At 40.2% G+C, this 25,800-nt stretch overlaps 2 protein-coding genes and 1 long non-coding RNA gene across 4 annotated transcripts in view; all 3 read right to left on the reverse strand.

The window, feature by feature from the left end:
* iars1 (isoleucyl-tRNA synthetase 1) overlaps positions 1-359 on the reverse strand; it is a 40,456-nt gene extending 40,097 nt beyond the window's left edge. Inside the window, exon 1 of the mRNA XM_088309867.1 lies at positions 248-359. Within this exon, the coding sequence (XP_088165993.1) occupies positions 248-332 (85 nt within the window). The 5' untranslated portion in view covers positions 333-359. The remainder of the gene's footprint in view (positions 1-247) is intronic.
* A 706-nt stretch (positions 360-1,065) lies between these two features.
* On the reverse strand, positions 1,066-2,597 carry rpl29 (ribosomal protein L29). Its single transcript, XM_088309174.1, has 3 exons — positions 2,432-2,597; positions 2,220-2,284; positions 1,066-1,241 (listed from the first exon to the last, which is right to left on the reverse strand). The coding sequence occupies exons 1-3, from the start codon at positions 2,466-2,468 to the stop codon at positions 1,122-1,124; spliced, it is 222 nt and encodes a 73-aa protein (XP_088165300.1). The 5' UTR covers positions 2,469-2,597; the 3' UTR covers positions 1,066-1,121.
* A 4,399-nt stretch (positions 2,598-6,996) lies between these two features.
* LOC148327311 (uncharacterized) lies at positions 6,997-25,746 on the reverse strand. Of its 2 annotated transcripts, XR_015845854.1 has the most exons (4): positions 25,564-25,746; positions 25,062-25,242; positions 10,966-11,017; positions 6,997-7,785 (listed from the first exon to the last, which is right to left on the reverse strand). It is a non-coding gene; the product is annotated as an uncharacterized LOC148327311 (long non-coding RNA). The 2 variants fall into 2 exon arrangements; XR_015845853.1 differs by lacking the exon at positions 10,966-11,017.
* Between the last annotated feature and the right edge of the window lie 54 nt (positions 25,747-25,800).

Genomic DNA, 25,800 nt, shown 5'->3' on the forward strand with positions numbered 1-25,800 from the left:
CAAAGTCCAAACGCACAGAAAAGCTTGCATCAAGTTCACTTCATCTCAGTCATGACGCCTCTTTCAAGTTAGCTAGCATGCTAAGTTAGCCGGTATGTATACAAGTTACTTAGCGCGAAAGAAAACGCGTCACGGCGTGGATGAGAGTTAGGCGTTAAAGTTCCACATAAAGGTGTGCAATTTGTCACAGGCGTGGAACTACCCGATCGTTTCTTTGAACCTGTGTCAGTGTGAATGGTCTACTCACATGCAGTCCACCTCAGGTTGACAAGACACGAGAAATGATGCAAGTTGGAATCAGCGTGAGCGGAACTGACGACACCAGCAGACATGGTGTGGCGTTCAGAGTATTCAAGGGAAGTCGGAAATTGTTAGGGGAGGTAATTGATAACCATAACGTCTCAATGACTCTTTCAATCACAACATCCACTTCAGGTCGTCAAGAAATCAGTCAGAGTATTCAACATCTTACTTTCATTTACGGCGCTGTGATTTGTGATTTTATGCATAAATTAGGAGTAATGCATTACCCTTCGATATTCCGCAGTCCATTGAACTAACCACAATATTTCTTTGGTATCCTTAAAGTGACCGTTCATGTTTGACACGTGAAATGATGTGGTTTAAGAGGGACAGCACTCTTTCATGCCTGCCATTATCATAATTCAATAGTTCTTCAAGATGCGACATTAATCCATTTTACGTAAAGGCCCTTCTTAGATATCTATTTTATAATAAAGTTGTTGACATTACACCAGTAATGTTTCCATCCCTTCATTTGCCTCGTATTGACGGCCTGAGATGTTGGCATTAGTGATGGAAAAACAAAGCTTCAAATTTGCTTCATGAATAAGTGGTTGTATTTTTGAGTCCTCTTGATAGCATTGCTGGTTTAAATCAAGGGTTTAAAAAATGGCAAATCAGTGTGCTTTCAGCCCAATGTTGAACAGAGTGTCATCTACAGGAGTCTAAAAATACTACAACTGGTTCATGAAGCAGATTTGAAGCTTCATTTTCCCATCACTAGTTGGCATACAGTGCAAAAAAGAAATCACAGAAAGAAAATGTTTATTAAAGCATTGCTTTATTGCGATGGTAACAAGTGGTGGGGAGCAGACGGATCATTTCGGAGCGGCAGCTGCTGGTGCTGGTGCAGGTGCAGGTGCCTTCCTCGCCGCCTTCGGGGCCTTTTTGTTGTGCTTCTTAGCAAAGCGCATGTTCCTCAGGAACTTGGGGTCCACCTGCAAACAGACAAATCTTTAGAAACAATAAACAAACCCTTGCAAATATGAAGGGGATTTGTAACTTAGGTTGATAAGGAGTCACTTTAATAGGCAGTGTGCAGCTTTTGATAGGGTTTTCGATATTCAGTTCTACTCAGTGGGATTACGATTCCATTTGATATTACAATGATCAGTTTGTGAGCGCATGGTGCGTTGACTTTTTTTGGTTTCAATTTACATACATTTTTTAGGAACTTGTCTGCTTTGTAAATAGTCCCTTTCTTTCTTAAGATATATCAACCCAATAAAAGACGATTCAATACATGTATCGCTACGTTCTAAAGTGGAACGATTCGATTTAATGCAGTCGCATTGTTTAAATCAAAATACGGTTTTCCAATTTAAATAATTTTTCTTTTCCCTTTAATATCTAAAATGCATCATTTGTTTGTGCAGCATTTGAGATAGAGCCGTTCGCAGCATTCCCCCAGATATCTACTCTATTACAATATAATAAAACTTTATTTATATAGTGCATTTCAAAACCGCTGCTATTGTAGCGCCATCTTCAATTAATTCCCATGACAAGTATCCCAGCATAACTAAAATGAATTCACACCAAGCACAGACAGGAAATGAGTGAGCTTGTTGAAAACGGTGCCAAACGAATCATGAAACTGGCGAGAGAAAAAATTCAACATGAACACACTGGGTGCACGCGGCCAATTAATGAATCTATTTCAATGTACATTTTTCAAGTTGCACACATGCGGCATGACTGTGTTTTCATTCAACGAACCATTAAACACCACCCATACACATACGCACCCATCTGGTGAGCAGTAAGAACACCAAGATCAACAATAACACACACATTATACAGAATATTGAACATAACATTTAGTTTGCCTGGGTTTTATTTATTTCCTGCATCATGTCGACCATTCTGTCTAGTTATACAAGTGTATATTTTTGACAATGTGGCAGAGAACATACCCCCTTCAGGGACTCGTAGCGGTGGGTTCTGGGCTTCTTGATGCCATTCCTATGGGCTTTACGAGCTGCGGAGGGAGAATAGGGCATGTAATGTATATTATATAGAGAACAACTGAAGTGGAAGGGAAAAATTGTGATTTATTTATAACCTATCAGTACAGAAAAAAAACAAGTCATGTGGCAGGGCTGGTGACGAATGACTAAATACTTACACTGGTTATGTGTCGTGTGGTTCTTCGACTTTGCCATTGTGACTCTAGTTTTCCTACCAAAATAAAAAGTAGAGAATTAGACAACGCCAGCAAGGCTACATTTGCTGGCCACATCTGCGTTAGTAACTGTTGCTACACGGACTGACTAGTAGAAAACGGAAAAGGCACACAAGTATTTTTTTATAAGTAACACAATACACCAACAGCAAATTAGCAGCGAAACGTACGTCTTTATTATAACAATTTACATAGATTACGTATGCTATATTGTCAAGAGATAATTTTGAACGCTTGCTAATGCTAAAAGCACGAACACTGCTTCACATTAACTTATCCTTTTTAAAAGGGATCGTATGAATAAAATAGCGCATCGGACGTGTGCTTTGTTACATGCTCTATCAAACCAAGTCGCTGTTTGAGCACAGACACCCAAAACACGCGCAGATTGATGGAGATTTAACAAGTAGATCTTCAGGAAATACGGTTGATACCTGCTACGAGAAGAGACGACAACCGGAAGAGAAAGAAGGTCGACTGCGGAAGTAAATAAATGAGCGGCTAATCGGCTCTAAATTACCATACTGCCCCCTGTTGTTAGGATACGGAAGTAAATCTTCGCGATAGACCACTAGGTGTCATCCTGCGCTCATGTTAAATATCGTCAAGGCTCCACGCGAGTCGCGAGCTTCCATTGTTTTTTGACGGTAACGTATTATATTCGATGACATAACACTTTGCAATTACTTCAAAGTATAATTTTAAAAAATCCACTCAAGTGTAAAATTTGTACTTGATTAATTGAATTGAGATTTTTTTTACATGATTGTTTTTCAATTTCTTGTTTTCCAATTAATTTATTTTTTATACTTGTAACAATCATTTCTGATGCGGTTCTGTGCCAAGTGCAGTGGAGTGTTGTGGTGCACTGCAAGGCATTTTATGAGAGCCGTTTGTAACATTTTGGTTACTATAAAAGAGAACACATTGCAAACACAAAGAGCTCTCAGCAGGATGCCGTTCATTTGTTTTCACCACAAACCTCAAGAATAAAAACAGATTTTTGTCAAGTTGAATTGGTGACATGTCTTTAGAAAGAAATATCCCAACAAGAAAAGAAAATAGTACATTTACTCTTTTTTAAATGAAATAGAAATCGCCAAATAAAGAAAATAATGGGGTGAAAGGATTTCAATATGAAAAGAAAATGAAACTCCAAAATACAAAAAATGATTTAATTTCATGTGACTTGACTTATGAGCATGGTCACCAAACAAATCTCAATGTATATGTCCATATGTCTGCATTATACTGTCTCCTTGTGGAAAAGGTGCTCACACCAGAAGGAGTACAATGAATTAATAATGGGGCAATAATGCTTTTTTACATTCCCGGTTTACAAATAATTTGTTTTATGATTTTTGTTTTCATTATTTTTTAAGAAAAACTATCTCAGGAGGCACTGCTTTTGGTTTATGAATTAAAGTTTTTAAATTAATGGCATTTCCACTCATTGTGGTAAAAGATGTTTTGAGATACAAGTACCTCGTCTATCAAGACACCACAGTAGGGGTCACCAACCTTTTTTGAAACGGAACGCTACTCTTTGGTACTGAATAATATGTAGGGCTGCCAGCTTCATACACACTTCCGAAAGTAACACTGTTCCTCATATGACTTTCAATAATGCCAGTGCAACATGGGGTTTGTTTGAAGACCCTCATCATACCAATGATTTTCCACAATCAACAGCTGAATATCATATGCAACACCTCACTTCAACCTCTTCTGCATTTTCAAATAATTCCTAGAAAATCACAATGTCCCATCACTGGTAAGCTACATTTAGAACAGGCCCTTGGCTGTGGGCTACTCACACGAACCCTGGTGACCCCGACTCCACTGTATAACTAGTCGAAGGCAAATGCAAATGTGCTGATTATTAAGTATCAAAGTCAAATATGAACGCAAATCCTTTCCTTTCCTTGCCTGGATCCTCGACTGAGGTTGGGTGAATCCCAGCTCAAGCGGAAGAAATTGTGCAGCCGCATCCTATATTTAGAGCCCCCGCCGTTTTGATCATCTGAGCCTGACTGCTCGCTCTCCATTCTGCAGCATCGCACCGCACACAGGCCTACATCCGCGCTCGCTCACTCTATCCATCCATCCATCATGCATTTGGCTCGCATGTATTACTCTTGACTATGTTCTCCTCCTGGAACTGTTTCCACCATCCCGTGAGTGCAGAACAGGCCACATAAACACGCTCACTCAACCACAAAAGTACCGGTGCCTTGTGATGTGATCTCCACTGTGCAGAGGTTGCATATCTCCGCTAAATTCAGATTTATTCCCTGCAATTGAACACGCTGTTCTCAATTAAATGCTCTCAGCACACATACACACACGCAACGTAATCCCAAGACGGCGACTAATTCAATTACCGGATATGAAGAACTCCTCGTACGCTGTCTAGACTCAGCTCAGTCTATTATTTCACATTTAGATTCAAACAAGTGTGCATCTACAGTTTGTGTTTATTACATTCGGGCGTTATTGCCTCCACTGTTTGATTGTGAGTGCGTCATCAGCATTAGTTGCCTGTAGGGGGCGTGTGTTTGGGTTTGGTGCAACAGTGAAGGAACAGAAGAAGACGTAGCCGCTAAAATGGGGTTTTCTTGATATGCTGCACGTTTTTTTTTTCCTATTATGATGACGGCTTTCTCGCAAAGGGACAGATTTTATCTGTAATTGGTCAACTTTTTCTTGTGAAATTTGTGATTTATAACCTCATGCAAAGTCTTTTACAGTCACACGTAAAAATTTTAATGTTTTGCTTTGGAAATTTTGACCATGTTTGTAAAATTTGGAAAATGAAATTATTATTATTATTATTGATCATAATCATAATAACTTCAAAATAAAAAAAATAATCATGTAACGCCTTTATTTTTAACAATTTCTGACTTTTTGTCATAAAATAATTTTCTAGTAATACCGCTACTTTAATTTCCTCTGCAGTTATGGCTTTTTTTTTATTATTGCAAAATTTGGACTTTTCGCATTAAAAAAAAAAAAAGCTTTTTCTCCCAATCTATTTTTTCCCCATGAAAATATTTAGTTTCTTCTCAAATAATTATTATTTTCCTCATAAAACTGGTAATAATGCAACATGTAAAATGGATGACCTCTTAATTTGATAAATTGTTTCTTCTAAAATTCGCCTGCTCGCTTGTAAAATATAAATTTTTCATCACCATCATATATAATATTCTCAACGTTGCACTTTTCTAGGCCATATGATAATATTAAGACTGTTTTATTCTAAAGTTATGACTTTGTATTTTACTGCACTTGCAAAGGCTTATCCTTGTAATGCTGCTACTTTATGACCATAGGACCATCCTAAAATTTCAACATTATTATTCTTATCCTGAAATACACATTTTTCTTGTAATATTCATTTTTTTCTTATCATGAAGTATGATTTTTTTCGTGCCTCTCGAACGATAAATAGGCATCCTTTAAGACTTTTTATTTTCAAATGCACCGGTTGCACACAATTATATTATTATGTTTAGCACCAAAACATTGCATATTTTGCTGTGTTCACACATTATAATCATTGTAGTTATCTTTTCATCCTTAATTGGTACACAGCATATTGACTGTGCTGCACAGCGACATGATGGCAATCATCATCCTCCTGTTCTCATTCTTGCAACACAGTGTTTATTTAATATGACGCTTCTTTTAAAATACCGCTACACAGAAATCAAAACAGGCTCAATTGCTCAAGAATTGGAAAGCAAGTGCTTTCAACATAGACACTTTGAGGAGAAGGAACCGGGAGGAGGTATTATTAGTGAGGAGAGAGAGCGCAGGTAACCCTGGAGTCCTCCATGTTTCTCTCCAATAATGAGAGCACGCTCCCTGCACACGCCGACACTGTGACAAGCCCGGCCGGCTCTCTATTTCAAAAATAGCTGCAACCACAGCTGTGAAAAACTGTGCGGCAAGGCCGCTTTATACTTTAATACCGATATAAAGCACAAGCTAGTGATTGTGATGGGCCTCCGGAAAGCCTTCGCTAGCGAGGTGCCTCGTTATTTTCTACAATTGCATTTTTTTTTTTTGGTGGGTAATACCGTGTTATGTGACAACAAAGTGTTTGTTTGTGGCAACTGACTTTTTGGGACAATATATTATTTACTCATGTGAAAAAAAATGTTTTGATAAAATGATATTTTGATGAGTTTTTGTGATAAAGTATAGCATGTTGTGACAATATACATTTCTGCGCCAAAATTGTGTAATCGGAACGAAATTTAGAATGTTTTGTGATAATTTTTTTTTTTTTTTTTAAATCCATTGTGTTTTTTGGAGCAAGTTATGAGCTTTTTGTCTTGTCTGAAAAGTTGCATTTTTGGTGACAACAATTTTTTGTGTCAAAATTATGTCATCAAAACACAATTTATAATGTTTTGTGGCAAAATATATTTTTTGTGACTATGATAAAACATATTTTTGGGTCAAAATTATGTTGAGTGGAAAAAAATGTTGAATTTTTTTGTGATATATTAAAGTTTTTGTAACAAAATATACAGGTTTGCCACAAAATATAAAATATGTGACAAACATGTCTTGGCTATAAAATAGTGTCTGTTATGTTTATTTATTTATTTATTTATTTTTCCTATGGAAAAAATCTGTGTAAAACATGTTGTGTGGCAAAAACAGTTGTTACAAAATATATGAACATTGTGACCAGTAGAGAAGTGACTTGACATTGAGTTATTCGAGCTGAATAATTTATGACGAGTCATGAAATTTAATTGGCACGCCAGAGTGCAATGAAAAAAAAAATTCTAATAATGAATCACCAATCAGCAAATGCCTTCATTAACAAAGTCGTGGGCGGGATCAATGAGCTGATTGGTTGACCAGCAATGCAGTTCAACCAGTGAATACTGGCGGTGTTGTGTGCAAATGTGTCAGGTCAAGAAATAGCAGCTCAAGGCCACTGGAGGTGTCAGGAGTGGTTGTGTTCTGTAACATGAAGGGGGTCAAAGGTTACCCTGAATGTCGCTGATGCGAGTGGAAGGAGAGAAAAATGAATCACCCATCCTCCCTCCCTCGCGTCCTTCGAATTCTGCCTCCATAGCTGCATACAACCGTGGCATGTGGCCTTCATTCAAATCCTCTCATTCATTCCCTTGCGCCGACCAATCAGAGAGCTGTGTCCCTGCACAGGGGCCGCCCACTGCTCTTTGTGGTCCTCTATCAATCTCGCTGGTTCTATTTTTTTTTTCTTCATCTTCTTCTTTCATTTTGCTGCAGGATGAATGGAATCCGAGCTGCAAAGCACACAGGCGGGAAGATGCAATGATGAAAAGAAAATACATCAATGAGGTTATATAAGTGACCTGTAGGGAATGTGGAAAGCAATATCTGCGATTTGTTTTCTGTTATGTGTGGTCATCATTTTAATCTATTTTTCTCTTAATATTCCTCAGCACCAAATTGCCGTAACACTACATATTTTCTTAGAATTGCAGACAAGTCGCTTCGACTATTTTGAAGGGATCTGCAGTTCAACTTTGATGAAAAAAAAAACATTTACATATACTATAAAAAAATTCTGTTAGTGTAAGTTGCAATGAGTTAGTCATTGTTGTGATTGTGAAATTATTTATTCTGGCTTCCAACCGTGAAGACTTCACGGTTAGTGGTTAGGGAACCACCTGTTGCTTTGGCATGCCTGAAAATGGATTTTAAGTGTGGATGTGTTTTTTTTTTTTAAATATACCCGAGAGTATGAAAACATGTTTTTAAAAAAGATAATCATTTATACTGTAGCTATAGACAAAACAAAAACATAATCAACATGGCTAAGGGATCACTAATTAGTTTAATCCTCTTACAGTGATTCCCTGCCATGCCGTGTCTAAACATTTATGACACAGTACACACAGTAATAAGTTTTCACAGGACACCCACGCACAAGCACATTCTGGCTTCAACCTGCTACTTTGCGGTTTATTTTTAAACCTATGAAATAATCCGTCTGGCTGTTATTTCCAGAAAAAAAACGTTATATTTACAAAAATAAAGCAGTGCGTACAGAACAAAATTTTGCAGTATTTAGAGGGTTTAACAAAAGTTGTAATTTTTCAACAAAGTCAAAATGACATACAACACAGTATTTTTTTAACCCCCCAAAAAATGACAAAAACCAAAAAATTACAACTACAAAAATTAAATTAAATTAGAAAATAAAATATGAGGAAAACATAATGATAGAATATGGTTTTAATTTGACAAAAAATGTCTTGTTTTCTCCAACAATAAAGTTCAAATTTTCACTTGAATTAAATTTTACCCAAATGTCATTTTATGAAAGCCAATTATAATTTTACAACAATAAAGTACAAATTTTACAAGTAAAAAGTAAAACAGAACAACAACTATTGTCATTTGACCACTCAAAAGAAAAAAAAAAATCCATCATTGCATCCATTCACCCACCATTCATCCTTCAGTCTCAGCAAATACCTTTTGCACAGTAAATTTATTCGTAATAAGAAAGTACAGCAGCATTTGTGTGGCCTTTCCTTCCACTGTACAATCCGTATCCCCTTGTGTGTGCTGTCAGGATGCATGTAATTATGTTTCATGGACGTACAGTCGAGAGTGCTATTTACTGCCGGAAACCCTGCTGCTGCCTGCTGGTGAAAAAGAAAAAAGTAGGGCTCACGCTTATGGCAAGCACGCTCTCTATGTCTCTACATGCATGTTATTAATCACACATACGGCACTAGATGCAGTCGGCTACCTGAAGAAGAAGAAGGTGTTGATGAAACACTGGGCGGATCGAAGAGGGGAGCCGAGGCTCAGAATGCCGCTTTGATCCACAGCGTTGCATGAAGGGAATTCATGACAGGTTTTGTGAGATATAATATATGGTATTATGTGTTCGAAAGAAGCATGCAGGGAAATGCGAGGCAATAGAGCGCAGACACCAACAATCCTAAATTTGGGAGTTTGATTAACCGAGCATGCATGTGAAATTGGAAAAAATAGACAAATTCTGCCATTTGTCCATCAAGTGCAGTCAAAGCTCTTGACAGATTGTCCATCAACTCATTTTCTCTAGCGCTTTTCTTCAACTTCTTTCAACTCAAAACATCAAGGCAATAACATTTTAGTTGGGCAATTGAACATATTTTAAGTTTTGCTATTGTGAAAATAGTCACAACCAAATGCATACCAAATGCATATTTTTTTCTACAACTGCAAATTTTAGAAATTATTTATTTTCCTATAACTACAATTTATTGTTGTTACAACAGCAACATTTCTACAACTACAAGTTACTTTTGCACCAATTTACCTGTATGGTATGACTATGCGTCTATATGTGGCTTGAGATTGGCTGTCAACCAGTCAAGGGTGTACCCCTCCCCCTGCCCAAAGCAGCTGGGATAAGCGCAAGCTCACCTGTGACCCCAATGAGGGCAACATGACTGAAAAAGGATACATGCAAAAAAAAATCTATATCAAAAGGTATAAACAGGAAGCTAACAAGCCCCCAGTTCATTGAGAAAACTTTTTTTTTCCCACACAGACTAATTTCTGTCTGGATAGACATGAACTCATCGCAAACTCCAGAAGATTTTGATCTTTTTTTTTTTTTCCTGCACGGCTGCTGCTGCTGCCTCGTGTTCTCCTCTGCAGAGGCCATGTGATCCACGCGAGAGGAGGGGCGGGGCTCGGAGGCGATGGCGGGCCGGGGAGACAAAGTGATGCACGGAACACAATTACGCACGCATTCATGTGCTAGGCTAAGGCATCTTTTTTTTTTATGCTTGTGAGAGTGAGCGCTGACATGCTTGATGGTGACAAGCACACACACGCACGCACACACATACACGCTGCTGTATGTTATGGACTGTGTCACGTGACACAAAGGCGGGAATACACTTGCACGCTAGCGGGAGTGAAGGCCAGTGATGTGTGATGTGCAGCATGTGCCTCCATTAATGAATGAATAGCACACAGCTTGGTGTGTGGGGGGGTGTGTGTGTGTGCGTGTGTGTGCGTGTGGAATTAATACTCCCTCAGACCCCCTCTCACGGGGTAGCGATATGGATGTGCGTGTGTTTGCGTGTGCGTGTGTCTGTTTGTGTGTTCAGAAGGGAAGCAGTCAGTGTTGGCTAATCTCTTCTCATTCAGCCTCTACCGCTTCATATACCATTCAAGTAAAAGCCACACAAGGGTGGGAGGGGCCAGGAAGCCAGTGAGAAAATCTTGCATAGAGAGCCATAGCCAAGGACCATTACAGTCGACATTTCTCTTATGAATGAAGGCGCATGCAACAACGTGAAGAGAGTGTAAAGCTGATTTCTTAGCAAAAAAGATGGACCTGCGTGACATTCTGGTGATTTCTCTAACAGCGGTCGTTATCGAGAATCCGTGTCGAGAGGAGTGATGACATAATCATGACACATACTGTTAGTTGCGCAGGAGTGACTGACCTTTTTGACTCGGTTGCACAGGGTGGTGGTTATCAGGAATATCTGGATTTTTCTGGAAAGGGCAGCCATCACATTAGTTGGATGTATGCAGTGGATACAAAAAGTCTACACACCCCTGTGCAAATGCCAGGTTTTTGAGACAAAAAAAAAAGACTAATATACAGTAAATTGTTTTAAAAAAAAAAAATATTACATCATTCATACACCTATAATCTGGACAAACCAAATCCCCGACCAATCAAAAACTAAATAAATAAAATAAAATAAAATAATAATAATTATTGTGGCTGCACAATCACATCCTAAGTCACATTTAAAGGGAGTCAGCAGCACGCCTGGCACCATTTATTGGGCCTCTGAGTAACCCAAATAAATTTCAACTGTTCAATTAGACTTTTCCTGCCTTTTGAATCAGAAGATTTCGTTGAATACCACTATGGTGAACTGTTCATAATTCCTTCCACCTTGTCTCATGTCCCAAAAGAAAATCAGCCCCAATGCAAGATGCTAGTTCCGCTGTTGACAAGAAAAAAAATAAAAAAATAAATAAATAAGATAAATAAGATAAATTCTATTGAGTGGTCGACGTTAGCGGACACATTATTGACGGAAGAAGATTGGGAATTTTTTTTTGTCTCAGAAAAAAAGAAAACCTACCTTTTGAATAGGGGTGTGTAGACTTTTCTATCCATTGCACCAAACGTACCAGGATTTTTTTTTTTTTATCTCTACAAGGTGATGGTTATCATACATAACTGGTGTGGGGAGCAATCGCGTTAATTATGCAATCATTATGCAACATGTTGACATTTTTCCTGCAAAATTTTTAGTCACTATGATTATTTCTATTGTGCAAGGTGGTGGTTATCATGAGTAACCGGTGATGTGGGACACGTATCCTGCCTTCAACTTTTTTTTTTTTACCAAAACAAGCCAACAGCCTGAAATAACATCAAGTAGGGCAAGTTAGCATGCTGCGTGCAACAGCACTAATATTAGCATTTAAAGCTTTATGTGTTATCAAAAACAGCTTGAAAATGACAAATACTACGCACAACTAATGAGTCTGGGCGAACATAAAAACTGATTTTGCCAATTATATGAAAACATGGACCCTGCCTGAAACTCAATCTGTTGTTTTTGTGGCGAAGCGCGATCTGGCCTGCACATCCCGCGAGAGAAGCTGAAGGCTGCCAAAAGCTTCTACAAACGATCGATTCTCTTGTGCACTTTAAACGTAATCCAACTCCGAGGCCTCGTCTTCCCATTGCGGCATCCAGCAACCTACCTCCGTTGCCCCTAACTGGAAATTATTGATCCGTGCGATTACGATGTGTTTTCATGACTCTCTGGATGGGAGTATTATTGTTTTAGCAGCGGCATCTGGTTTCTGATGAGGTACGAGGGAGAAGAGAGAGCGAGATGGACAAAAGATGGGATGCTGGAGAGAGTGCGAGAGGGAGTAATGAGTTCAATCGATACGCTTAAAGGATGACATCATCATTGAGGGCTTCTGCCAGGAACCACAAGCAGACCCCGACCATGAATCATTAACCATATCCGCTAGTTCAACCCTGGTTGATGGTTCGGGGCTAAACTAATGAAGAGCGACTGGACATGTTGACGTTGGAGAAACCAAAAAGGTAATTGTCCTCAGCATATTTCACAATGCACATCCTTGTCCTGGCTGCTCAGTACAATATAGAGTAAACAGGGTGAAAATAAGAATAAGAATAATAAATAAATCAATAGTGGCTTACTTCTTTTTACACTTGTAAGACAGTTGAGAATATTGAATTAGTATTATTTGCAAATGCTTTTTACAGCCTGAACAAGAAGCAGCTGCTGGCCTCCTACCACTCGTCCATCGAGAGCCTGCTGACCTACTGCGTCTCTACCTGGTACGGCAGCTGCACTGAGGCAGACAGCGTGACGCTCCAGAGGACAGTCAAAACAGCGCGGAGGATTATTGGCTGCCCTCTCCCCTCCCTGTCGGACATCTTCACCACCCGGTGCCTCAGCAGAGCTCTCAATATCATCAAAGACAATACTCACCCGAGCTCACATCTGTTCGTCCTGTTGCCCTCTGGCAGCCGCTACAGGGGCATCAAAAGACTAACAAACTGAAAAATTCACACACAACTACCCTTTTCTTGTAGAACAGCAACATAATGTGTTTTTATTTATCCGATTTTGTATTTATTTTCTATTTAATCTTCAATTAATCTAATTTATATATTTAATTAAATTATTGTTGTATTGCACTGGAGAGGGGAGCTCTCTAATCTCGTTGCACACTGAGTACAATGACAATAAAGGGCTTTCTGATTCTAGTTGAGTAACTTATCGGAATTAATGTAAAATCATCAAATAAAAAGTTTATTGATGTTCAGAAAGTGTTCTAATGGCTTTTTTGATCCTTGACTACAACTCTAAAATGGAATTCTTGAAAAAAAAAAACCACACTCAGCTTTGCAGGGATCCGTCTCATGTTCTGAGAGAAACAATTCTCAAAACGTCTCGCTTACAAGCTTAGTTCTGCCCATGAGCAACACAATCCAGCAGCGTTGATTTACGAGACCCCGTGAAGGTAACTTGAGCAAGGTATTTCTCTCGGAGATGTTACGCCAAAGATAACTAATTATGCCATTTGAATTTGGCAAATTTCCCCAACAAGCGTCAAACAAGTAAAACTGAGAATTAATGTCTCTATAATGTTTATCCATGTTGACGCCTGTGACTCTGCTAAATTTGTCCTGGTCATGAGTGAGCTAGAGCCTATCTCTGTTGACTTTGGGCGAAAGGTGATGAACACCCTGGATTGGTCACCGGCCAATAACCGCTCCAATTTAATCCTCATAGAGGAAAGCCTGTTGCGGAACAAACACTTGGGGGAGCCTTGTTCACCTCAGGGGGTGAGCTCTTAATGGCCAGGCTGGCAGTTGCCGCCACTCTTCATCTTTTACACGGGGATCAAAAGAATCCCGCGGTGAAAACCCCGCCACTATCTCTCCCTCTGGCTTCCAGAGGGGGAGATGCCACTGCTTATCCAAAGAGGTTAATCCCAACATTGCTGCCACACACAAACACACTCACATGCAAACCCAAGTGGTTCTCGTCATGGCCCGGTTTCCATAGTGACAGCCGGGGTCGAACCTTATTGTAATGAAGTGTGTAAATGTGCATAGGTGTGTGTGTTGTCAGGGGGGTAAGAGGGGCAGGAAATACTCAAGCTTGTCTGTCGGCACTTCATGCAGAAATAGGCCCGATGATTACCTACTCAGCCGCTCGAGAGACTCATTCATTTCCGTGCATGGAAGGCAGAGTTTGAGTCAGCGGACAAGTCAGACATCGCCATTATTCACCTTCTCCTCCCAAATCAGTCATGCAGAATACTTGCTGACACTGACTAATTTTGTCCGAAACCATGACACAATGTTAACACTGGAGTAAACTTGTCAATTTAAAGGGGACATCGTATGGAAAACTGACCTTTAAATTGACCATACGAATACAAATCTCTGGAGTCCCTGCAGACCCATTATGTGTGAAATTACACAACCATGTAAATCGTCCAGACTCCGCAGAAGCACGATCATGTCCGGGCAAAATGGTAAGCAGAGCATTCGCCAACAGTGTTTCAATTGTTGGCTTACACAAATAGAACTTAAATGAAGGCCAAGGCCTGCTAGCAATGAGGCCCTGAACGGTTCTGCAACAAGTTGTTGACCCTGGCTCGCCTACTTTAGTGTCCTATATCACTAATGTCCTTACATAAATCAGGACATTATACGGACAAATAGATTGCAAACTATGTTTTACTTCTGCTGTTTGGTTGATTGTTCATCCATCATGACCTCAAATAGTTTGTGAACTCATCAATGGGTGGATCACCTCACTTGATGAGTCGCTGACACGCCCATCCCGATATCACAAGAATGTTTTTCTGTTTGCTATCAATGAGCCTCACACTGGAGGACCACAAATCCTCGTCTGGTCGCTGTGAAACACGAGACGGCTGTCATTAGCTTGACAGGAAGCTCGGCGGTTAGCAAGTTGGATGCTAATGGCTGTGGCATCTATTTTCAGGTTGGACGTTGCAACCCGATACGGCAGGCAGCTGCCAGAGAACAGGGACGGAAGGGGAGAGTGCACTCTGGGTATCTGGTGTCGGCCGAGTACAGGACTGTCCCAGAAATTGGCTGTAAACATTGATAGAAAAGGATTGATTGATTTGTTTTCAGGGCTCTCAATGTGACAAGAATCCAAGAGTATACTTTCTATCTTCTCTTTAGTCACCATGAGATAGGATAAGTATTAGGTTTTGGGGTTGGGGTAGTGTTCGGCCGCCGGCAGACAATGGCAAATCCTCTTTCACTACGTTTTAAACCTTCCCAGTTCCAAAATTACACAAATTCCACTTTTTGGAATTTCACTCCCTCATGTCCGACACTGGGGAGTGGAACTTGTAATCTTGGAATTCGACGATTCCAAATTCTAATTTATGGAGCTCTGGCCGGAGGAACGACTGGCGTGCTTCACCGTCTGCCTCCTGTGTCCAATTTCAAAGCCCGATCTCTGGATAGAAAATCCCCAACCTTGTCGTGGGCCCGGGCTACAAAATCGGTCCCAAGTTTCTAGTGCTGCAGGTGTTCACCCCGATCATTTCTATACCCGACACAATGTGGTCTCAACTACGATTAGGCGATCAGGGTTAGGAGTTTCCCTAATTAGTGTTAGGTTAGTGGATGTTTTACAGCCACTTTGAGTGTCTCCTCCCCTGTCCTCTCCTGCTTGGAGGTGGTGCAATGATCGGAATGCGGCTGTTGCCGTAAGGGTTCTGCCGCAATTGATCGAGGAAAGATCTGAGGAGGAATATTTCTTAGCACGCATTACTGTCAAGGATTCTGCATTGACTGACAGGGAAGGGTCCTGAAGAGAAACATTTCCGCTGTTCTTCAGTTCTCTCTGTTTTAACTAACATCAGTAAATCAACTGATAAATCCATTGCAGCTTGATCATTCTGAACAGTTGATCAGTCCATTGGTGATCCCATTTCAAGGTTTCATCCTTTTTTTTTTTCCTTAATGAGTTTTCTCAAGGTTTTTCCTTAACCAGATGTGGGGTCCAGACTTGGGGATGGCGTCGATTTGTGTGAACCATGGGCCTGTAAAGCCCTCTGAGACTGTTTTGTGATTAAGGGCTATACTACATCAACTTGACTGGATTCTATAGCTATGATGGTTGGGGTTAGGGCGAGCCCTAATCCTTGGGGTGTCAAATTTAGAGAACTCAGTGACTAACTTGACTCCAGTTGCATTTTGGGATGGATTACCGTTGTTCTAAAGTTAATCTGGTTGCCATTTACTAATTTGATAGTTGTCGGCAAGTACAGTATACTTTGTAAGGAACACACGATATGTAGTTTCTCTCTGTGTGTTTAAGAGGTTCAGGAAGCGGACATGGACATCCGAGTCGTCTGATACGAGGGGAATGTGTCGGCCCCGGATCAAATGACGAGATCTGTCATTCGGGGGCCAAGGGTGGGCCGAGACTTTCCCACAGAGACGTACCTCTCTGTCTCAGATTATGTGTCAGGTTTGAAAACCGTTGCTTTTTTCTCCAATTTCCTTCAGGTATTTTCTATCCTAACCATACACTGATGTTGTTAGTTTCGAAACTGAGCTGAACCTCCCTCAACATCCTGATGGCCGGGGAGAGATGAGGAAGTGGTAAATGTTGTAATAGTAGACAAGAAGCATATCGCAATTTGGAGAAAAAAAAAAAACTGTATCTAGGGACTCAAGGGCTTGCATAAGGACGTGAGAAAGAACACAGCTCGGATATGATGACACAGAGGTTGTTAAATTGGGGGAAAGCAGAAGCGACTGACAGCTAATGATCAACTTGTATTCTTTGCCTTGTGTTTAGGTCGAGCTGATGGGGCGTTTGATGAGGTTTTGGGGCAACAAAGACATATTTCCCAGGGCATTGTTTGTTTGTTTACACCAATAACCGTAATGGTCTAGTGGTGAAACTCTCATTATCACTTTTTTTTGTGAATGAAACTGACAGCGGGTCATCTGAGGTGAAAACAAATATTTGCTCCAATTCAACCCTTGGACCACATGATTTGAGGCAAATAGCAAATAACAGTTGTTTGCTAAAAACGAGTTCATAAGAAAAGTGAAAATATATATATATATATATATATATATATATATATACATATATACACACACACACACACACATTCATGTTGTGATTGCACAATCACAAATAAACCACCAAGCCGAGCTGGGAATAATTTTCGCCATTAAGCAGCACAGACACCGACTGGCCATGGGATTTGGAGACGTGTTGCTCATTAAGTGTACCAGCACACGTACGCACACACATACACACACACACGCACTCACTATCATGTATCTCCTGCAGACAACTGCTTGTTGACATTCCAGAATCTGCATTTGTGCTCTCCCTGCTGATAATGGACTGTAATGAGGTGAGACGGACAGTGGCAAAGCATCCGGTGGTGTGGGGTGACGGGCTGTTTGGTTGTAAGTAAGGAGCATGAAATAAAATGAGAACGGTGACACGCTAATGAGATGTCAATGTGTTTAGAACATTGGTGATTATGGCAAACTATGATCGCTGCTGATTCAGTTGACGTTTAATTAAGCCCTTGACATGCAGTCGACACCACGTGGACGTCAGTGAGATCTACAATCCTGGTGGCTGTCCTCCTTCTGGTCTAGGACTGTCGGGAATAATGTTGGATGGATCTTGAAAAGGTGCTCATTGACAGTTAAATAGAAAATTAGGATGGCTGACAAACCTACTGAAAGTTAAGTAGAAACTCCAACCTCCCCAAAATAAACCAAATACCTCTGAGGCCCCAAAGCTTCAAGAGGCCTCCAACAGAAAAGCTCTGACTTTGAAATCTCATCAGACCTCAGAAACTCTTTGGTCCCTCAATAAATTGAAACAAGATGTTCCTCACGCCATCTCCAAAGAATCGTCACGTGATGCACATTCCTGGCCGTCGCAGTAATTGTCAATAGACCACCAAAGGGTCGCGGTTGTTCAACATTTTTCTAGCATTAGTGAAAGACGGAAAAATTATTTAAGGTTAAGTCTCTTTGAGGTAGAACACAAGGGTTAACGGCGAGCCCACCAACGACGCGTATTCGACACAAAACAGAAGTGAAGCCACAGACACCTCGTCCTTTGAAATCTTCAAAAGCACCCGTCTCTAACTATTCTGCAAGGCTTATGAATCCTGATCTCTGCTCCTGCACAGGCTTGGATGTTGATGCCTTGGTATCAGCCAGCTACATTTTGCATGATTTTTTTTTTAAAGGGGGGGGGGGCAATTTGAGCCGAGTGTGGGTGGCAGTTACGCAACAATACGCTTCTTTCTTTTCAGCCGAGCAGCTATTTTAAAAAGGAAAAAAAAAAAAGCACTATGAATAAACAACCTCATGTGAAGGACTGGGCTCAGGGTCGCCCTTAATGTACCTTAAACACCGACGAGAGCAAAAAGGTGAATCGGGTTATAACACGCATCTCAAGAGGCTGGTGGAAAGCGGAACCACGAAGAAACCTGATGATCCTGCTGCATGATAATTCAGAAGTGGGAGACATCTGAAATGTAGATTAGAATCAGTGGAAGCAGCTGCATTAATATGCATCCTTATATTTGTACGTGTCAAGTCGGCTCTGGGAGGAATCTTGGCGCATTACGTAACGCTATTGCATCCCGGCGCATGCCTTCGCACAAAGAGTTGGCATGCTGGTTCACATTTAGGCCAGAGGAGGAAGAAGACTTTCCACGGCTTTGGGCAAGGAAGAAGAGGATTAAAGAGATGTTGCTTAAAATCCTCTCGACCCAGACAACTGGAATTGGCCTTGATCATTCTACAAGCTGTAGATGGACGCTCCGTGCCATATTGGACTGAGCAGCCAGGACGTCACAAGTGTCACATGTCTCAGGTTTCCTCAGTTTCTCTCATGTTTCCACCGGTACCGCTGTCGTACATAAGCAAAAGAAAAAGTAAAACACACTTATAGCGATAATACTTGATATGCTCGTTTAGCGGAAGTCTGAGTTCCCAAAATAACCTTTTACGCCTCGAGTACAAGGAAGAGAGCTGCATGGGAATATTATCACATAATTATCGTTTTTAAGTGGTGATCATATTTTACTGAGCAGCCATGACAGAGATGTGTGTTTCACACCGGCTATGCTACATTACAATAAGTTCCGTTGATGGAGTTTAGTGTTTAACTCCTCAAGTGTGGGAAAGTCACTGGTGACCATATTTCACTTAGCAGCCAGGACAGAGACAAGTGAAAAAAAAAATAATTTTCTTGCACACGTGTGGGCCTATGCACTTGATATTATTTTAAGTAAGGCTCTGATAGGCTGTCGATAAATCCAAGCATCTTGGTGGGTGGGCACGGCCCCCTATGGCCCACCTTTGGGGACGGGTCTGCTGCACATAAACTGCGAATGAACATGGAAACAACAAACAGGTGTGAACCATTGACTGCTGAGATTGAGTGGAAATCCTATAAGCTGTACTTTGCTTGAGACTAGTAAATGTTATTAAATTTCAAAATGATTAATCACACTTTAAATGTGAGGATATCTTAGCGAGTTTACCACTATTCATCGAGAGTAATTTTTTTTTAATGAAATCAATCATGCCAGCACAGATAAAATTAATGTACTTTTTGGCTTCTATATCCGTCAATGGTAGTTAATGAGTTTAGGTGAAACGTAATTCTTTGGATGCTCACTGAACCTAAGTCCAGCATTATAAAAGTGGTCCATCCAAACGTGCATCAACAAAAAGTATCTTTTAACAAGTCCCTTAATTGTTTTAGTTGATTTTTTTTTTTCATTTCTTCAGACAAACGGAGGTTATTTTTCTACCTCTACTAGTTTCGACGTGCAACTGTCGTCATCTTCGGGAGCTTTGAAAAAAAAAGAGTCCTCTGATGATCCGATCACATCCAGGTGGCATCACTTATAGAGTCACGAAATTCAACTTTTCTTTATGTTACTTAATGGCAGTTGTACGTCGAAATTAGTGAAGGTAAAAAAAAGAACCTCAGTTTGTCAGAAGAAATTAAAAAAAAAAAAATCAACTACCATAAAGAATACAAGAGGAATTTCGTGACTCTCTCTTAATTGTTTTGTTTGAGGGGGCACTTTCCCGCTCTGCCAGCTGCGGTGTGAAAGACACCAAGCAGCCCCATCGCCGCTATATGAGGAACAGCGATGGGGCGAGATGGAGATAAAAATACTTTTCTCAGCCCAAACCGTCTGATGATATCCCTGGCCGTTACCATGGCAACAGGAAGGAAGCAGAATAATCGCGGAGCTCAGCGGGACAGGCTGAAATGTGGCAGAAAATAAAGAGTGTGAGCGATTGTAGCCTCCGGAACAGACGTTGTGCAGACGGGCGAAGACGTATTAATGGGAATATACGTGTTTATTTTCTTATGTAATAAATAAAATATGTAATTTGGCAGGGCTTTATGGATTTCTTACTTTAACCCATTGCCTCCTTTTTCATCCCAAGCACTCTAGCAAAGCGTGTTCAAAAGCTTTATTTAGTTTATTGTGCAATTGTTTCACAGTTTAAAACAGTATTCAGGTGTCTTTAGAATATTGTTGAGACATTCTTTCGTCAAAATATTCCAAGGATCGAGAAGTACAAAACACTTAAGATGCTTAGTGTCTTCACGGACTCTTTCGGGGAGGGGCACTCATAAAAAGTAAAGTCATTTTCCATAATGTCTCCCATTTAAGAAATATTTAATTAGTCTTACAAGTTTATTGTCCAAATCACAAATAAACATTTTTGAAATACAATAAAATGATATATTTTTCACTTTTCTTCCCCCCATTCTCTTCAGTGCATTTGGGCGAGTTCAGTTTTATCTGACCCTCTTGGGTCAGATAAAACTGAACTCTACTTGCATAATCAGCCTCTGCCAACTCTACGCTGACCCGAGATGCACCGAGCCCACATCGACCGGACGGTGTGTTGATTTCCACTCAGTGGTCAGCGGGGAGGTTCGCTCGAGCGAGGAAACAATGCAGTGCAGCCGCGATGGCGGTGCTTTCATCACAGACGTTACGCACGTAATCATTTTGCACGACATATGGTTCAACTTTCTTGGTTTGCATGAGGAAATACGCAAATAGCCAGGAAGCGATTAGATTAACTCGCATTCCAGAGAAAAAAAGGAAAGTCAGAAAGGTTGTGATGCTAGCTAACTTCATGTCAGACAAGGACAAGATATTTAATCTGTTAATTATTTAATTATTCTGTCTGTGTTGTATTGGTGAATCTGCAGTTTTGTTTTGTTTTTAATTCATCCATCCGACAATTTCTGTAGTGCTTGTCTTTATGCAAGGGCAAGTTGGAGCCCATCCGAGTTGACTTTGGGCGAAAGGTGGGTTGCTCATAGGACTCATCACATGGAACAACCATTCAAACTTGTATTCGCACCTGTGGACAAATTTATAAATTTGACATGCTTTTGGCGATGGGATGAAGTACCCAGAAAAAAAAAACAAAACACGCAAGCACAAAGAGAACAAACCAATTCCACGTAGGAAGGCCACAGTGCAGGTTCTTTCTTTCAAGTCTCAGGGCCTTATTTTTGTGCCCAATGCAAGTCAAGCACAAAATGCAGTCAAATTAAGCGGATGAGAGGAGTTTTCTATTTTAGAGGGGTTGTTTGTGCCGTTGTGGGAGTGAACAGAGCCAATTTATTTTCCAGCCAATGAAATTTAAATTCAGACATTGTAGAAGAAGAAATAGACTCGATGAAGTCCATGCAGAAAATCGAAGCACGCTAAGTACGTTGATAAGGAAGCGCAAGCCGATCTCCATGGGTGGATGATGTAAAGTAACCCAGGTGTTCACAGATTACGTGAAGTGGGCACTTGGAGACCCTCTTCCACCCCACTCATATTTATCTATCTATCTATCTATCTACACCCGGCCAATGTCATTGTTAATTTTTAACATTTCAGCGGATAAGCAATGCTGCACTTTATCACCAGCTTGCGCACCTCGCCCTCTCTCTGCTATCAAATTACCGCCACGGTACGCCAAAGAACAATAAGAGGAGGAGGAGGAGGGAGGAGGAGGAGGTGGAAAAGGTCAGGAAGGAAGGAAGGAGAAAGAGACAGTGTGGTTTGGGCATGACACAAAGCAAGGTTCAAAGAAGGTACGCCTTGAGAGGCCAGAGTCTCAAGTCCATTACAGGGATTGTGTACGCATGTCTAAAAAAAGACATTTGGTTCAATCAAATACGGGCCCCCCCACTCTTGCAGGGAACAGGCCGGGCGGCGACTCCTAAATGCAAAGCCAATTGTTAAATCACAACATTCATTTCATAACCTTACATATTGTTCTCATCTTTAGAATTTTCTCATAACATTGTCATTCGTGTAAAATTGTAGAAAGTCAGATAGACCTCTGTTGAAATTGAGCCAACAACACACACCTGCCCCCCATTTAAAGTCTCTCGGATCAACCCCAAATACAGTTAAAAAGTTCTAGTAGGCTTTTCGTGACTATTGTACAGCTTTCTAGCAGAAGGCTGATACTTTTTGCCGATGATTCCAAAAGGTATGTTTGGCGCAAACACAACAGGGACCATCACAATATTTCTCCAGTGAAGCGATGTCGATGTGGCGTCATGCGTTGCACAAAAACCTTCAGCCTTCTGCTGGACATCAAGAAGAAAAATGGCAGGAAAAGCCTACTAGAACACCCACTCTTTATTTGACCCATCTGATACGAATTTGAATGTGATTGGTTCATTCTGAACACAGCCACATCCCTAGAGGGTGTGCACACTTTTGCAAACCCCAGTTAATTTTTTTTTATTTTATTTTTTTTTTACAAAAACCTGGCATTTGTACAGGGGTGTGTAGACTTATACCCACCGTAATTAAAGTGAAAGTGAAGTTCAAGATCAATTCAAAGGAAGAGCTCAAGTGACATAGGCCAAAATGGAGGAGCAACATATTTCTTTCACTTTCTCATCTTTTGCAATCCTAATACTTTTGTCATAGGGTTTATTTATCAAGCACAAGGAAGGGCATCTGCTGCTGTTTTAAGTTCATTCAAAGTGTCCGTTCACATGACCAATCAAGCAAGTCCGACTTTGGCCACCAAGATAGCGACCGGCGAGAGGGTCAGCGAGATAAGAGGCCTCTGTTGGCTGCGTGTTTGCTCACCGGGGCTCAAAGCCAAAGTCAAACAGTCACATGACGCCTTTTACGCCCACACGCTTCCTGTGTGACGCCGTAAAAAAGTCGTACGAGTGACGCTCGCAGGCGTGGAGCGGTGTACATCGATAGTGACCAGCAGAAGTGTCATTATGTTCACACCTTTTATGAGCGTACTCATTTTGTTGGGCGTGATGTCAGTCAGTCAAAGTTCACCCTGCTGTACATTTGGCTAGTGTACACACTGTGGCCACTTATCTCAGGAAGTAACTATGGTGAATGAAGATTGCACATGCTCGGCTGGGCTGTCTGCAAGTCTTTGCTTGAAGGCTTGCAAGAGCACTCTCAGGGAACGTTGTAAAGTACTTTAGGAACTTGTACGGCGACAGATTGTATTTACTTTCATTTATTGTATTTTTATTGTCCATTATTGGTATTTAAAAAGTATTTTCATTTAATGTTCAGTTTTACAAATGGTCTTTCACTAATTTGCTCTAATGCAATAATTTACTTACATTGGATTTACGGACTGATTTCATCATTTTTCACTTTTATTTTCACTTTTATTTGAATGTATTGGATTTTGATCTATTTTTATAATATTTTTTTTAGTTTAGTTTATTGGTTTTATGTTTATTTACTTTAATGTTTAATTTAATTCAGCTTTAATTAAAAATGCTCCATTTCACTTAAAAGGTTTCACTTTAGTTTACTTTCATTCTATTTATTTACTTAATATTATTTATGTATGTATGTATTTATTTATTTTTATTTAAAGTATTTTACTTTATTTGCATTGACTTTATGTTTTGATTAACTAATTTTATTTTTATTAACCTTTATTTTAATACGTTATTTAAATTTCATCCAATTTATTTTAACTTCTGTTGATTTAAATTTGTTTCATTTTCAAACCTTTAAAGTTTTCAACCGCCGGCGAGACCTCAGTTCAGATGGCATCAAAAGGTTTGTTCCACTTTTTGCTTTTTCTTTAGTTTACTTGTGACACTTCTCTCGAAATACGGAAGGCGTTCAAAGATGACTTCCTCTCTTCAGATCGCCATGTTCCTCAAAGCGGCCGGTTCAACGAGCATCAAAGAAGCATGATTGTTGTGCTTTTACTTTGTTTTTGTGATGATAACCATCAGAACCAAAACAACTTCTTTTTCCACTTGTAAACGTATATAATGTTAATTATGTATAATGTTATCTTGAATCAGCGCCTGTACAGTTATTGCAGGTTTTATGATGGCCGCATTTTTAAATGTCACAACTTTACACTCAGGCAAAGGTCCTACACACAGACGCACAAACACACACACACACGTTCCTCTTTGTATTTCCTTTTTTTCCGACTGACTAAACACACATTTTCTTTCAGAGTCTTCTCAATAAGTGTTGCAATTCCTCTCGCAACACACACACGCACGCACACCCCCGCACTCACACACAAATACAATGACACTGGTTGACTTTGAATTTGGTTTTCCCTTAGAAATTCAAAATATGAAGTGAATTAAAACTAAAATTTTTAAGAAACGTTTAGGTTTATTATCTGTCATGATGAGGTGAGCAGGAAGTAGAAATTTGTACTTTAAAACTACACAATATTCGCATCTGTATAAATTACATAAGCAATTGATGTTTATTTGATTGTCAAGTTAATCCGTCAAACATTTGCTACGTTGCGGTATTCCGATTCTATGGTTTTCATCACACATCCACGGCGACATTAACTCCCGAAGATATCGCGCCTCGCTTGTTCCTGTTCCGCGAGGGCGTAATTAATTCCCGGTTTTCATTATCTCGCATGAAGCAACGACGACGTTACCTGTGTCACATGAGGCGTGATGGCAACAGGGGGGGGGGGGGGGAACCCTCTCATCGCGTTGCCAGGTAACCAGTGAGCGACCAGTCAACCATCATTATCATCCTCATCCTCCTCTTTGCTCTGCAAACAGGATGGTGGGGATCGCAGTCATTTCCTGTTAGACTCCCGGTGATCTGATCATCTAACAGAGAGTTTGAAGCCAACATTAATGTAACACCAGTACAAATGAAAACCACGTAATAAATAATAAAGCCTCGTTATCTTTGTGAAGGTCAGAATATTTTGGGAGAGTTGTGAAACATGTTTGTATAAGCACAAAAAGAGGAAATAAGATGACAAATAATGACTAAATAAAGGAGTCTAGGGTTGGACTGCTGACTCAACAAGTTGGCAGCTTCTTCCTCATTTCCTGTTTTGAATACATAAGTCACCGCATTGAAAATAAAGAGTGCATTTTCAATTTCTGTTCATCTGGGCCTTTATGCGCAGTGTTTAGTCTTACCCCAGCGCGTTGTAACTTGTTTTGAAAAGTCTTAGGCAAGTATGTCAAAAATAAATGAGCATGTTGTTAAATAACAACAGTAACAAGGAATTCTAATAAATTGGATATTTAAATATGTCTAAAGCACAGGTGTGACGCTCCGGTCCTGGCGAGCCGCCTGGCTTCATTTTTTCCGTCTATTCTGGCTGCAACACACCTGATTTAAATGAGCAGGATACCGATCAGGCTTTTTCAGAG

This window comes from Idiotropiscis lumnitzeri, chromosome 11, assembly GCF_059441095.1.
Source record: "Idiotropiscis lumnitzeri isolate Australia: NSW breed Sydney's pygmy pipehorse chromosome 11, RoL_Ilum_1.0, whole genome shotgun sequence".
Classification (NCBI taxonomy): Eukaryota; Metazoa; Chordata; class Actinopteri; order Syngnathiformes; family Syngnathidae; genus Idiotropiscis; species Idiotropiscis lumnitzeri.